Source organism: Gadus chalcogrammus, chromosome 5 (genome assembly GCF_026213295.1).
Source record: "Gadus chalcogrammus isolate NIFS_2021 chromosome 5, NIFS_Gcha_1.0, whole genome shotgun sequence".
Taxonomy (NCBI): domain Eukaryota; kingdom Metazoa; phylum Chordata; class Actinopteri; order Gadiformes; family Gadidae; genus Gadus; species Gadus chalcogrammus.
This window is the reverse complement of record NC_079416.1, coordinates 10848254-10863152: the sequence shown is the minus strand read 5'-3', so window position 1 is coordinate 10863152 and position 14899 is coordinate 10848254. Positions and strand designations below refer to the sequence as shown.

The window sequence follows — 14899 nt, the reverse complement described above, 5'->3', positions numbered from 1 at the left end:
CATGTGCTGCCGAGAGATCACGGTGGACCCTCAGGCTGGAGGAGTCGGTTCACTGGGTGGCTAGCTGGATGGATAGATGACTTATATTGACCTATGTAGTTATAGGGTTAGGGTTAGGGTTGAGTAGGGTTATGGCTGAGTGTAAGCAACCTTATCAATATAATTGCTATAGACAATATTACCAAACCACTGAAGGCTGTTTCTCAGATTCAATCATTATTCAGTCTAATTTGCTGCTATTACATAAACCTACTTAAGATATATAGATTATCACACATATTTATTATTGCCACAATATGCAATGAAAACACAATACTGTGATGGCTGCCTTCAGAGGGATAATCATTGTCAGACAATTTGATTTAAGATGCATTATTGGTCGTCTTTATTGTCAGTTGTAGTTTTTCCCTTCCAGTATCTGCCCAGAAGAGCAATGAACCCTTTGAAGGGTCAAAGGTCCACAATGGTATAGTTCATGGTCCATTTATTTAAGCCAAACTGCTCCTGCACCAATACAGAATTAGCTCAGTTCCGCACATTGGCCATGAGCTCTGCTACATTGACCATGTGATTGCTTTGGCGTAGCCCATTTAAAGTAGACCCATCCCCCGGGCCCTACACCTGCGCCCTCACACCGCTCTAGGGGCCCAGACACTTACCGCTGTCCTTGGTGCTAGAACGGGGACTAAACATTGAAAATGAATCCGGTTGGAGGCAGCTGGCTTGTCCTGAAAACCACTGGACCAACCATCCACTAAAATCACATCCAAGAATTGTGCATGCATGTCTTATGGCTGGTTGAAAGAAAACGAGAAAACATACAAGGAGGCAGTGTCATCTGTTAAACAATCCACGTTCATACCGTTTGCAGCGTCAATAACACATTGAGATGCGTTTGTGTGATTGTGTGTGTGTGTATGTGTGTGTGTGTGTGTGTGTGTGTGTGTGTGTGTGCGAGCGAATGTGTGCATGTGTGTATGCATGTGTGTGCGTGTGTATCCATGTGTTTATGCATGTGTGTATGCAAGTGTGTGCATGTGTGTATGCATGCGTGTGTAAGTGTGTGTGTGTGTGTGTGTGTGTGTGTGTGTGTGTGCGCGCGTGCGTGCGTGCGCGTGCGTGCGTGCGTGCGTGTGTGTGTGTGTGTGTGGGGGGGTTCAGTGCTGCTGCTGCTGCAGGCAGCTGCTGCTGCTGCTTTAAGAGCCTAGCTCCCGCCCCCCTCTCCTGTATTTTTAGATGAGCCAGCCACTTCATTTGCTGGAAGGACGGACAGTTGTGTGTCGTATATGATCTCACTTCATCGTTTTTGATACATGTTGTCTATTCCTAACACTGGGGATATCTGCCGAGGGCCGAAAAACAGCTTGTTCTTTTTTTTCCCTCCTTCCAACCCCTGGATGCGGTCGCGAGAGGATGCAACTACCTTGACCGTGGGACGCGCGACATCCCGAATGGATGCTTGATGAAGGCTACGATGATTCGCAATGCTGCACAGGCACCGTTGATTAGGCTCAGCACACTTTCACAGCAAATCCAGTTAACCCCTCCAAAAAAGCAACGGTTATTTCGCCGCTGAAGGTGTTTGTTTCTTTTTTGCGTCATTCATTCTCTTTGGATTGTGGATCCATATTAAGGCTTCAAGACGGACGGGGTGGTGGAACATCGCGGTAAAAACAGGGGCAATATGAGAGAGCGGGACTTCATGCCCAATATGGAGAGGGGCAAACCCGCTACTTACACGGGGGACAAAAAGGCTAAGATGGCTGCTAAGACCAATAAGAAATGGGTGAGACTAGCCACTGTGTTTGCATATGTGTTGTCTGTGTCCTTAGCAGCCATAATTCTAGCCATTTATTACAGCTTGATATGGAAGCCCACCAGCTCGTCCTCCTCTGGGGGTAAGCCTGGGATATCGGGGGTCACCACCACCTTCCCCACCACCTCCAGCGCAAACATCTCCTCTAATATCTCCACGAGCAAAAACGTCACAGAGGTGAACTCTACACAGACAGAGCTTTTATATCTCAATGACACACAGCAGCGGTCGCTGTCTCAGAGCCACACGTTTCAGTGGGACAGCAGAGGGGAGGGCGCAACGGGTGGCTCACCGGACGCCGGTCGAGCGGAAAGCCCGCACTCGGCTCAGGACGTGGACGGTCTCTACACGACCCCCCGAGCTGCTGCTGCTGCTGCTGCTGCTGCTGCGGCGGACAAATCAGACTCGTCTGTGGGCAAAGAAAGACATAAATCACAGCCTCTGTACAGCTCGCCGACGGACGCCATGTTCGACGAGGGGGACGAGAGGGATGTTGATGGTGCGAATAGCAAACGTAATGCTGAGCAGGGGACCGAGAATGCTGCAGCTGCTCGCACCGTTTCTCCGGTCAAGGCCGCCTCCACGACCAAGCGTCCTGTCCTGCGTGGAGGAGAGTGATGAGGCCTCCACGGCTACCCACACACACACACACACACACACACACACACACACACACACACACACACACACACACACACATAGACAGACACACAAACGAACACACACACACACACACACACACACACACACACACACACACACACACACACACACACACACACACTAAAGGGTCCAACAAGAAGTGTTTCACAGACTCAATGCCGCAGGTCGGTCACTGGTTGTGTTTTTCATTTGTTTTTGTTTATTCTTTTTTCAAACTCTTTTTTGTTGAGCGCCATTAATGCTGAATTGCACAGGCTTCATGCAAGAGTTGCAGACGTTTTATTCTTTGAACCCCCCCCAGCCCCCCCCAGCCCCAAACGGATAAGACTTGAAGCAGGACTTTCTCAAAGGAATAATAGTTCATACTCCCCTTCCTATCACCTTGCGTTCTCCGTTGGGCCAGTATGCCTTAAATCTATAACATGTGACCAACCTACTGCAGCTTTGGATTATATCGCCCGTCTATACTGTATGACCAACACTACTGCTAGACACGTTTTGGTCCGGTAGAATGTAGGATTCAAGATTGTTTTAACTGCAATCTTTGCAACGCTAATCAATGTTCCCATTTATTGAATGGTCTCAATCAATATTCAATAGGCTTAATTGTATTTAATGGGAAGATATGAATAATATTGGGACACGGGACAACCTGCATAATTAAGTAACACTCAGGTATGTGCATATGACCATAGAAATGTGTTGTGTTATTGTACAAAAGGCAGGTGTCCCACCTTTTTTGGGCGGATGACATTTTAGTGTAATTAGAATCTTTCTATTAATTCAGCAGTATGTACGCAAGTATAGGTATGTCCATAAACCAAGGTACAAATAAACATCAATTATAAAGTGATTTCTTTCCATGACTTATAGAATACGGGTATATTAAAAAGTAACATGTGACAAATGTGATTCATGCATTTCTAACTATTAATGAAGCCATAATAGATACAACTGTCTTTTTCGTTTTCCTTTTTTTAAAGGTTGTGTTACCGTTTCTGAAAGTAACAGTAGGATTCACAGCCAAAGGTTATCTGTTTACGTCCCACTGCTGGCATCAAATTCCACTGTCTGCTGCCCATAATTGATTGGAGGGAATTTGAAGATAAGTTAAATCAATGCTTGAAAAAAAAGAAGTCTGTTTAAGGGGCAACCGTCAAGTTTGGCATTTAATCAAAAAACGAATCTGTGTGTGTGTGTGTGTGTGTGTGTGTGTGTGTGTGTGTGTGTGTGTGTGTGTGTGTGTGTGTGTGTGTGTGTGTGTGTGTGTGTGTGTGTGTGTGTGTGTGTGTGTGTGTGTGCGTGTGTTCATGTGTGTGTGCGTGTGTTCATGTGTGTGTGTGTGTTTGTGTGTGTCATTAAGAGCAAAGGGAATGTCCCTGGTTAATAAAGGGGAAGGGGGTTCACTCTAAGCAGTCACATGCGGTGAATGATCAAGGATGGGAAGTGTGACCTAAAAACACAGGTTGTTTGTTCATACTTGAACAATGTGCTGCCTCTGTGTGCGTGCGTGCGTGCGTGCGTGTGTGTGTGTAAGAGGGAGGTGAATCGATTTTCAGGCTCTGTTGATACTGTGTGTGTGTGTGTGTGTGTGTATGTGTGTGTGTGTGTGTGTGTGTGTGTGTGTGTGTGTGTGTGTGTGTGTGTGTGTGTGTGTGTGTGTGTGTGTGTGTGTTTGCATGAGTGTGTGTGTGTGTGTGTGTGTGTGTGTGTGTGTGTGTGTGTGTGTGTGTGTGTGTGTGTGTTTGCATGAGTGTGCGTGCGTGTGTAAAGGAGAGGAGAGGAACACATTACACAATACCGCTTGGTTCTATTTTGATCCAACGTTCTCATGGAAGGAAGATGAAGCTCGCTTGGTGCATGCTGCAGTGGTGAAGAGCGTTACTTGTTTAAAGCGTTTCAGTCCTAAGATGTCTTTAATGCCTCAGTGTTCATAGTGGTTACCCCCCGTTGAGATCACAACCACGTAGTGCCCAACATACCATCAGTACTGACGTTGGTGTGGGGTCATCGATTCTGACCTCTTTACCCAGAGATTCTCTGTTGAGATAAACAGGATGTTTTTCCATTAGGGATGAAAACCAGTTCCCCTGATCATACCAGACAACAGATGTGTGGTGGTGCTGGGGGTGCTGGGGGTGGTGTAGAACATCATGGCAAATTAGTCCAGGGCTGCAGCGGCCACTCCACCATGTCCTTAAAAGACATGCTCTCAGCCAGCGTCTCCCTTCTCGCGTGTCATGATGAATGACCTCCAGTGACTAACGACCCTGGAGTTATTGACTCAAATGTGGAAGATGCACCTCACCGCTGACCTGCTAATGGAAAGGGGGAAAAGGGGGGGATGTCAAGCAACTACTTCAGACTTTGTGACCCCTGGATTTATTTTATGTTATCGATGGCCTCTTGAGATTAGCAATAGCAGATGAGAAATCCGAGGGGAGAGAGAGGAAGAAAATGTGCGAGCCAAATCCTGCACATTGAAGCGCCAACTCTAGGGCTTCCAGTTGCGAGGATGGGTCTGTGCAAGCTTTTAGTCAAATTGATGTGAATCGAAGCCATTAGTATGGATATTACAATATGAACCTATATGATTTATGCGGGTTTATATTGAACTAGCTTGCTCTGAGAAATATAAATAATATGGGGAACAGCTTTTTTGTGAGAGATTTCATTCTTCAGACAGAACAATGCATGAAACCATTCTGAACAGACCTATAAACCAGGCCTGAGGCATGAAAGTATACTCATATATGAAAACGAAGGTGTAAAAAAACATCAAATATTAACACGGTTTCAAAACGGTACAAAATGACGGCATATTACAAAAAGCTGAAACGGCACACAGTATGCGCCATCACTGGCCATTACGCTTCCGTTATCAGACGTGTTACATTAAATAAGAGATTATGGAGATTATAACCAAATAGCGTTTTGGTGGAGTTTTATTTCTTAATCTCAGAACACTCCCGTCAATCAATCAATCGCTGGGAGTGAGAGAGTGAGCCTGTGGGTTAGTGAGAGAGTGAGTTAGCCTGTGTGTGAAGGAGTTTATGAATTCATCATTGCTGCATAGAACGGTTCCGTGGACGCAGGTGTTGGCGAGAGATTAGTTCTCCAGGGTGCCTTTCCCCTGAATACACGGGCGTGCACGGAGAGATCAATTCTCAAGCCACCATCGTGTAGAAACGTCTTGTTGTCATGTCACATGATCAACAATGAAACCAGGCCCAGGAAGTATGTCTTACTGGAACTTCCAAGGTCAATAAATCAATAAATAACCAATAATGATAATCATCAACGATATTGAGGTCTGCACATAATCAGAATGAACGAAGAAATACTAAAAATATAGATAATAAAACGAAATATATATAATTACAGTATATATACAAAATACATTATACTGCTAACAGCATTCATCTACAGTGGACTGGGTTGGTAGGGCAACCAGGGAGGTTATATGACGGTAAGCAAGGTGATGCCCGGTCAGCCCTCCTCCTCTCCCCCCTCTCCCCCCTCTCCCCCAGGGCTCTGTCTCTGTGCCGGGGCCAGCTGCCGAAGGCGTGGCTGTCACATCCTGGGCGGATGGAGACGGCCATGAGGGGGAGATGACGCACGGTGTGATCATCATCGGAGCCCTGGGGGTCTGCCGACGGCCCCTCGTCCGTCTCGTCTGCCCTGTCTCCTGTGACCTTCTGCCAAGGTCACAGGGGAGAGGAGAGAGCGAGACAGAGAGCTTCCTTTTTGATTTGACCTATATAGTCGATAAACAATGATGATTTAAAACCAACAGATTGCGTGGTTTGTGTAATCTTGGAGTTAAACAGTTTTCAGAGGAAGCATCGCCGATGGGTGAGCTGGAATAGTACATCGATCGGCGGGAGTGCATGACAAATGAGGCCTCAAAACCACACGGCAGTTACTCCATAAATAGGACGGCGCGCGCTGAGCGTTTCACCAGCTTCAGCGGTAGTGCTTCGGTCGGACGGAAGTGTCACAGGCCAAGAGCTGGGAGTGATAGCTCCGCTTTGGAGAGGTTTCTTTCAATGGGTTTGAGTTTTGTTTTTTGGTGATTCTTAAGTGAGCCTTTACTTCCCGCCGAGCTTCAAGCGAACAAACAGACAACCTCGGCATCGTCTCACGGCGCTGTGCTGTTGAGGCCGAAGGGTCGAGAGAGAGAGAGAGAGAGAGAGACACAACACCTTTTGCTTGGTGAGTCCGACCGCTCTCACTGAGGTGCGGAGGTGACATAATGCTGCCCTGCTGCTGCACTTCAATCCCTCCATCCCGGGGCCCTCAGGGATTATCTCCTACGCCCACCGTAATGTACTGCTCCCTCACACACTCCAAGCATTAGCGCTCACCGACCCGAGTGAAGCGTTAAAAGGTTTAATGCTATTGGAAGAGGGGGATTGCTTCTGGGGCACGTTGAATCGAGACGCATGCACATGCACACACACTATATGCACATGCACGCAAATACACACCCAAGCACACGCATACACGCAGGTGTATGTTTGTGTGTGGGAAACTACTGTGAACCAGTATCATATATATATATATATAGTATTCAATATAGTGTATACAGTTTATCTGCATTGAAAACTTGCTGTCTCTCTCATGCTCCACTACACCATAGACTGATAAAATAGTCATTTGAAAACACAAATGAAAACACCAAGCAAGCAAAGTCTGCCTGAGCCTCTCAAAGGTTCCTCCCGCAGCACCATTTAAAAGCAGCTCGGGGAAACCTTTCTCCATGAAGACATTCATTGCCTTTGATCCAAATGAGAAATTTCATGATATCTCAATGATTGAGTGCCAAATCATTTTGAACAATACTAGGGCAGTGCGGTACAGAATTAAGTGAAGTTGTTTGTAACACTCTTTTCTCTCCCTCTCTCTCGCTCTCTCTCTCTCTCTCCCTCTCTCTCTCTCTCTCTCTCTCTCTCTCTCTCTCTCTCTCTCTCTCTCTCTCTCTCTCTCTAATGACAGAAGCCTCCCCCCCCCCCCCCCCTAGGAGGAGAGAATTAAAAGCCCCTCTTGGGGGAGTTGCCGTCGGCAAGGGAGGGATCATTTTGCGTGCGACGGGCCTGTGGGGAGCGGGCCCCTCTGAAAATAAAGAAATTAATCAGACATGATTGCAACACGGCCACCTTGCTTTAACAGGGTCTTGCAGGTCTCGCAGCAACTCACTGTTGATGATGGATGATTCGCCGCTACTGCTGCTGCTGCTGCCAGTGTCTCTGTTCTCTCCTCAGTCTTTGGTTGCTACCCTGCTCTCCTTATCTGTGCCTCTCTCTCTGCCAATACTGGGCCCTTTTGTTTTGTTGTGTACCCGCCGGAGGTCCCTGAGAGTTCAGGCCCGGAGCCACTCACTCTCAGACATCTGGGCTGTAATTGCAAAGCCCCATCAGTGACATAAAGGAACAACAAAGAAGTGTGTGTATGTGTGTGTGTAGGTGTGTGGTGATGGCGTGGGGTTAATGGGGGTGAATGATGATGTTGCGAGACAAAAAAAGGAAGTCAGGTCATGTCTAAAATACAGAAAGCCTTTTATTAATGCGCTGTATCCCACCACTCAATCGTTTTATATGTACAATCGCACACAGATGTTTCACGTACAAGAGCTTTTCTTTCATTTAAAGAGAAAAAACACTGCGAAAACAGCTCTATTGACATTACATACACAGGTAAATGCAACAGTTCACTAGTGCGCATCAAATAAAACAAACATGAACCAGTGCCTTCCTTTATCCTACAAGAACAAAGAGCGGGGAAGTCTCCGTCCAATCAGAACCATCCTTCCCAAAAAATGATCAGACCATTCAAATCTGCCATTAGGATAGAGAAGATCTACCTGAAGCAAAACCTTCTTAAACAATCACCTACAACCCTAAACTGGGCTTCGCAGTACCGACCCATCTCATGAATGAATCATTTATGAGAGAACTGATCCTTGCATTGTCGACAAACTGATTAATCACATTCTAGATGGCCTTCACTAAAGATATCCAAAAGGACTTCAGAAAATGTTGGACATCAGCATGTATTACACAGTGCAATAGTCTGTGTTCCATGTGTTAAAGAACGTTACCTGAACCTAAACGTTGACAGTACTCACAGCAGTACACCCAGTTCACATACTTGATCATGCAACCCTTCAAATACCATACTTCTCTACGGAGAAATGGAATGACTCTGACCGCTGCTTTGCACACTACATATTCAAAAGGCTGTCGATTATAGACCCTTGCTGTATCTAAGAGCATATTATTGATCTGGTAAACAGTGACATAAACTATACTATGTTATCACTAAAGTGACGTGAATTGTATTCATTATTGTCAAGTGCTATGGTAAAAAATGTATATTACATGATAATAAATAAATCTTTACAGAATCGAAACACAACATGTAACATTGTTAAAACTGTTTGCAGAATCCTAGTTTCTAACATTCAGGTTTCCATATGAAAAGGCCATTAAATACAATCAGAAATAACAATAGTGCACTGTCACTATGCTAGTACAGATTACTGTATGGTGTTACCATAACGTTTTTCCTCTTCCTCATTTGGAGAAACTTATATGTAAGGCACATTCAATCTATAAGAACAACAATGGCTTAAAACGCAATAGTTATCACTAACGATTACAAAAGACAACCAACGCGTTTGGGGCCCAATATAAAAAACACTAACCAATTCCGCTTGTTCAGTTCATGTGGTGGCTCTCATTAGCCTTGAAATGTTTCATGTCTTTAGTCTATGTAAATTAAGGCAGAAAAGCGAGACCCCTTTCGAGCCCGCAATACGAAAGCAATTAGCATGTGCTGTGCAAATGAATCACTATCAACCCCACTCTGCGACACGTGAACACATTAGAATTCAACTTAGAAGCAGAGCAAGGCTTTCTTCAAACACTGAGACTCGATCTGGCTTTTACACCCATCATGTTTAAAGGTTATCGTGAGAGTACTATTTAGTGTTAATGGTGGGGTAGGCAGTTTTGAGAGAGCAGCCAGAGTAAGCTTGAATTTGAAAGCGTCAAACGAGAAAAATCCCACTCCTCAAGCCCTCTCTCAAAAGCCTCGTGGACAACTCTGGTTATGCGCAATGGGTGGGCGGGCAGATTGTGTGCAGGTTGCTGGCTAGTAGGTAGATTGATGGGTATGCCATCCAATCATTTCATTCGGGCCGAATAAAATGATTGGACAGGCTTCTTTTTGAAGATTTTCGTATTTTTTCGTCACAGCATTTGATTTATTGATTGCTTTCCGGATGTAAAGAGAATCTCAACAGATATGAATAAAAAGTGCCTACCCTTACATTAAAATATTATTATTGTATCAAGTTTCCATTGCCCTTACTAGAGGGATAGTCCTCATGATTGATCAAAGGAGGCCTTTTGAAGCTGCTGATGCCAAGTCATGATGTACTGAGAAGTACACTAGTGCAAAATATTGGTGTTGTTCAGGGAAGTTAAGCAGTATTATATGGAAGGTTGCTACTTTAGGCTATAAGCTTCTGCTAGTGACCTCTAAACACTGACGTTGATTGGCAACAACCATGCGCCCCGATTGGACAAGTTGAGCCGTTGCGAGTTGTCTTGCAAGGCTGCTTAGCTTTGTAGTAACACAATACAAAAGACGATTCAAACGTAATATTAACATTTAAAATCCTTGTTAGAAAACTTGTATAGATATACAGAAAGGTAATTCACCCTTCATGAGTGAATTACCAAGTCAGGTCTTGGTTAAAGTCACCGAAGGACTTTGAAAGACTTCATGTTGTTCCTTAAAAAACGATGTTGGAAAAAAAAAATCTGGATTCTACAGTGTTAAATGTGTGCAACTTGGATATTGTGTAGATGTGCAGATCTTAACCTATGAATACTTTCGTATTTATACAAAATACCACTGAACATCCCACCAAGAAGTGGTGCAGAAACCCCCACCAAAAAAAACTCCTTAAAATGTAAACAAAAGACACATTCATAAATCTTGCAAGTAAACAGCATTCGAACACAGTGTATATTATGACAATACTCGTCATTAAAGTGCTTGGAAGCAAAACGAGGGGAAGATTTCTTTCCAGTAAACGCTCTTCCGTTCCTTTGTTCAAATTAAGATGTTTAGCTCCGAGTGGCAGGGCCTCATAACATAGGCTCCCATGTGTTTACCTATCATCACCATCCAGGATATTAGTGATGGGAGCCTATTTTAACCTTGACCCCTATAGTATTGCAAGGTGACCTTTGTCTTAACTTGCTGATCAATGGCCACTTGGCATTTTGTTGAAGTTATTAATAAGGGTACTGTAGCAAACGTGTGAGATTGCCAACAATGCTGTGCTCACGCAACGATTGGGACACACACACACAGCCCAGCACAATGGCAACTTCACAAAGCAATAGAAAAGATAAATAAAAGGCAAACAGGAAGTAAAAGTTTTAAACTCCAGCTGGGTAAGTCTTCGATGTCAACACTGTGTTTTGGTTGCAGTTTTTTTATTTCAGAAATCGCCTCAGACAATTTTCCCGTTCTCTCTTGCCTGCAAGACAAAAACAATAAGCATATTTAATGGATATGTTGAAGAGGCACTGGATCAATGACTACACGCTCAATATAAATATTGAGTGTGTATGCTTGGATCAAGTGTGCATGCTTTTCTACCACTCACACAAACAAGTGACCTTGGGTTCATAGTGATTGGTTGATATGACAAATTAGTATTTTGGAAACCAATTGAACCTGGCCCTAATGCTATTGGCCACCCTCAGCCCTGAAGAGCCCTTGCAGACTTGATGGATGGCACCTGGGTTCTCAGCTTAGTGCTTGAGCACTAAGGAGCAGTAAGTTGTCTAAGTTGACGAATGGTAGAGGCTTCTTCCCTTAAAAATCCCCATGCGAAACCATGCTGGTTTGTTTACATTTTTAGGGGATAGTAATTTCCCAATGTATTCCATCTGCACTGCGACTCACTGAAAGTGTTAGAATAAATATACAACCAAGCTGTTAGTAACATGCTTAAGTTTTGCCACTGGAAAACCTTTCTGTCCTCATAACCTACTGAGACGCACATCCTATTCAGTGAGTCTGGAGGATGGGAGGCCACTTGAACTCATTCTCCTCCCCCCACTGCTCTAGATTGGAAATATATCGTTTGGGGCCGTTGTGATGATTGCCACACTACTCAAGCTTCTTCAAATAGCTGATGAGATGAGAAGAGATCCCTTTAGTTCCGTATTAACCCAGTGTTATGCTGACGTCACGCAATACTATTTCACTCACCTTGTCAGTGTTGGTGGCGGCTTTTGAACACGTGTCCCTCGACTCCAAGCTCAGCACGGAGAGACCTTCTATGCGCTCCTCTGTTAAAAATAAATCAACAACGGACAAATGAAGTACATTCCCATTGCCCATGTGCAAGGCCCTAATCGACGCCAATGCAGTGACCAATGACGTCACGCTACGTTTCTGTACAATTCTGTTTTCTGTGTTTTAACGTACTGCTGCTGTCCTGAAAACCTTTACTTTTTATTAATTGAATTGAATTAGATTAGATTCAATTAGATTAGATAAGATTGGATTGGATTAAATTAAAGTCATCTGATATGTCTACCTGTGTTCCTGTTGCTGATATTGCACTTGGCGTGTTGGGTGGGTCCCTCTGGGCTCTCCGGACGACACCCCCCACACTGCTCAGGGGCGGCGTCGCTGCTCTGTTCTCCAAGTTCCTTCAGGGAGGGGACCTGCTGCGGGACAACAGGCTGCGGGACAACAGGCTGCGGGACAACAGGCTGCGGGACAACAGGCTGCGGGACAACAGGCTGCGGGACAACAGGCTGCGGGACAACAGGCTGCGCTCCGTCGGTGGGTCCCGGAGCAGGACTCTGAACCACCCCCTGGGGATCGGCAGACTCCCGGTGGGTTCTTCTGCCGGAAGATGAAGCCTTCCCCACCTCTGCCACCTCTATCACCTCCCCCCTCTCCCCCACCTCTGCCACCTCCCCCCTCTCACCCACCTCCCCCCTCTCCCCCACCTCTGCCACCTCCCCCGTCTCACCCACCTCCCCCCTCTCACCCACCTCCCCCGTCTCACCCACCTCCCCCCTCTCACCCACCTCCCCCGTCTCACCCACCTCCCCCGTCTCACCCACCTCCCCCCTCTCACCCACCTCCCCCCTCTCACCCACCTCCCCCGTCTCACCCACCTCCCCCGTCTCACCCACCTCCCCCCTCTCACCCACCTCCCCCCTCTCACCCACCTCCCCCGTCTCACCCACCTCCCCCCTCTCACCCACCTCCCCCGTCTCAACCACCTCCCCCCTCTCACCCACCTCCCCCTTCTCACCAACCTCCCCCGTCTCACCCACCTCCCCCGTCTCACCCACCTCCCCCCTCTCACCCACCTCCCCCGTCTCACCCACCTCCCCCCTCTCACCCACCTCCCCCGTCTCACCCACCTCCCCCGTCTCAACCACCGCCCCCCTCTCACCCACCTCCCCCCTCTCACCAACCTCCCCCGTCTCCCCCACCTCCCCCGTCTCACCCACCTCCCCCCTCTCAGCCACCTCTACCCCTTCAGCCATCTCAGCCACTTCCCCCTCCTCAGCCACTTCAACCACCACACGCACCTCCCTCGCCTCCCCCACCACACCCACCTCCCTCGCCTCCCCCACCACAGCCACCTCACCCCCCTCTCGAGGGAGGGGGGGTTGGGGGAGGGCGGGCCCCTTGGAGGCTGTGGGGCGCTCCGCCCCCTTGATGAGCTCCTCGGAGAAGCGGACCCTCTTCTCCGGTCCTCTGGGGCAGGAGACCGCCCCGTTCTTCATCCGGGGCCGCCCACCCCCAGCCGCGGGGGACCCACCGCTCCGCCCCGGCCCCTCAGAGTCCGGACCGCCCACGACCACCCCGGAGGGGATCACCTCTGGGCCGGGGACCGTCTTCCCCTTTGGGGGGTCCCTGTCTTTGCGCTCTCCACCCTGATCATTGGCGTCGTCCTCCTCTTTATCTTCGGGCTCGCTCGAGGCATCGAGTTCTTCCAGGAGTTCTTCCAAGCTCGTGTCGGTGGACTAGGATAAGAACAGCGAGTGATTAACGATGAACATGGACGTAGAGATGAAATGAGGATGGTGTGAGTGGTGGCCAGGTCATGCCGTGCACGTCTATTTCAATTAGAGAAGGAAAGTTTGACCTCTCACCTGCGCTGGCTCCCCTGCCTCGTCGGCATCCCATCTGAGGAAACACGTGTGTTTGAGTGAAAACGTGTCGCTCGTTGGCATGATGCACTCACTCACTTGATAAACTCATTCCAGGGTTTGACTCTACCATGTTAAAGATATCAGTTCAAGATGACATGTTAAAGATGACAGGGTAGTGGATGTATTGACACATCAATCACACAAATACTGTCCTGTTAAAGACAAATACATTTTTTGGTAATGGAAGACGAGATGTATGGCAGCTGTTAAGATAGCAAGTGCATGAAAATGTGCAGTATAGTTAATGTGCATATCTGCTTGCAGCTGCCCTCACCTGTGAAATCTGCAGTTTTCTCCTGCCATAATTAACAAATTTTCTCGTTAGTTACAGTATCCTAGCCTAACAACCCAAATCCCTGTAGAAATCCCCATGTGCTTGGCTGCCACCATAGCTACGGAGAACAACATTAAGATACAGTCTCCAGCTGGCCCCTTTTTTTTTGTGTTCTCTGTTTGGGATCCTGTGGGTTGATGGAGACAACATAAACAGTGCTTATGTTCCGTTCAGCAATTAAATATCTGACCGTCTCTACCCACAGGAAGACAGCAGCATCCGTCCACCAGCGCTGTGGATGGGAGCTAGCAGGCAGTCAGCGGGCCCGCTTAGACGGTTAAGTCATCAGTCACGTCTCATGACACGCAATGGGGAATTTAGGGCCGGGGGGGGGGGCATGTGGGAAAAAACGGAGATCTCCCACATCCGCTTCAACTGTAGCGTCTTCACTGGGCTTCACTGAGAGCATGGCAAGACGAGTCATTTGGTATTCAGATGGTGGACGGGATCTTTTTGAATGGTTTTCCATACTGGCTGCTGCTGAGGGCCGAGGGTGCGCTTGGTACTGACCTCCGGGCCCGCCCTGTCAGGCGGTCCACGCCCTGGGCTTTGCTGCTCACCCCCGGAACGCCTTTGGGGCCCTTGTCTTTGACTTTGTCCCTCACGGGGCCTAGGGCGGAAAAAGGACAAGGCATGAAACTCTTTGGACATTGAAGTGCAGAAGAATTTCAGGCGATCTCTGGCCATCTGAGTGACTGTACTATATCATTGTGACGTAAACATACTGTCTTGTAGATGTTTGATTCTGCAGCATTTTGGAAAGAAAAAGGTACCTTTGCTTTTGATCGACATTAAATCTTCTGCTTCCATTGTATG

At 47.2% G+C, this 14899-nt stretch overlaps 2 protein-coding genes across 2 annotated transcripts in view; one reads left to right on the top strand and one right to left on the bottom strand.

Moving 5' to 3' along the window:
- The first annotated feature begins 1272 nt into the window (after positions 1–1272).
- On the top strand, positions 1273–3473 carry LOC130382527 (uncharacterized). The gene has a single exon (XM_056590334.1). It carries the CDS (start codon positions 1685–1687, stop codon positions 2432–2434), a length of 750 nt encoding a protein of 249 aa, XP_056446309.1. The 5' UTR covers positions 1273–1684; the 3' UTR covers positions 2435–3473.
- Positions 3474–8343: 4870 nt separating this feature from the next.
- LOC130382107 (coiled-coil domain-containing protein 9B) overlaps positions 8344–14899 on the bottom strand; it is a 20193-nt gene continuing 13637 nt past the window's right edge. The window contains exons 9-14 of the mRNA XM_056589716.1: positions 14594–14693; positions 13690–13723; positions 13209–13560; positions 12108–12449; positions 11777–11856; positions 8344–11036 (exon numbers count right to left, since the gene is read on the bottom strand). Coding sequence (XP_056445691.1) covers positions 11010–11036; positions 11777–11856; positions 12108–12449; positions 13209–13560; positions 13690–13723; positions 14594–14693 — 935 coding nt within the window. The 3' untranslated portion in view covers positions 8344–11009. The remainder of the gene's footprint in view (positions 11037–11776; positions 11857–12107; positions 12450–13208; positions 13561–13689; positions 13724–14593; positions 14694–14899) is intronic.

Excerpts from the sequence above, each read along its gene's own strand:
- LOC130382527 (XM_056590334.1), top strand. The coding sequence starts at position 1,685 with ATGAGAGAGCGGGACTTCATGCCCAATATGGAGAGGGGCAAACCCGCT.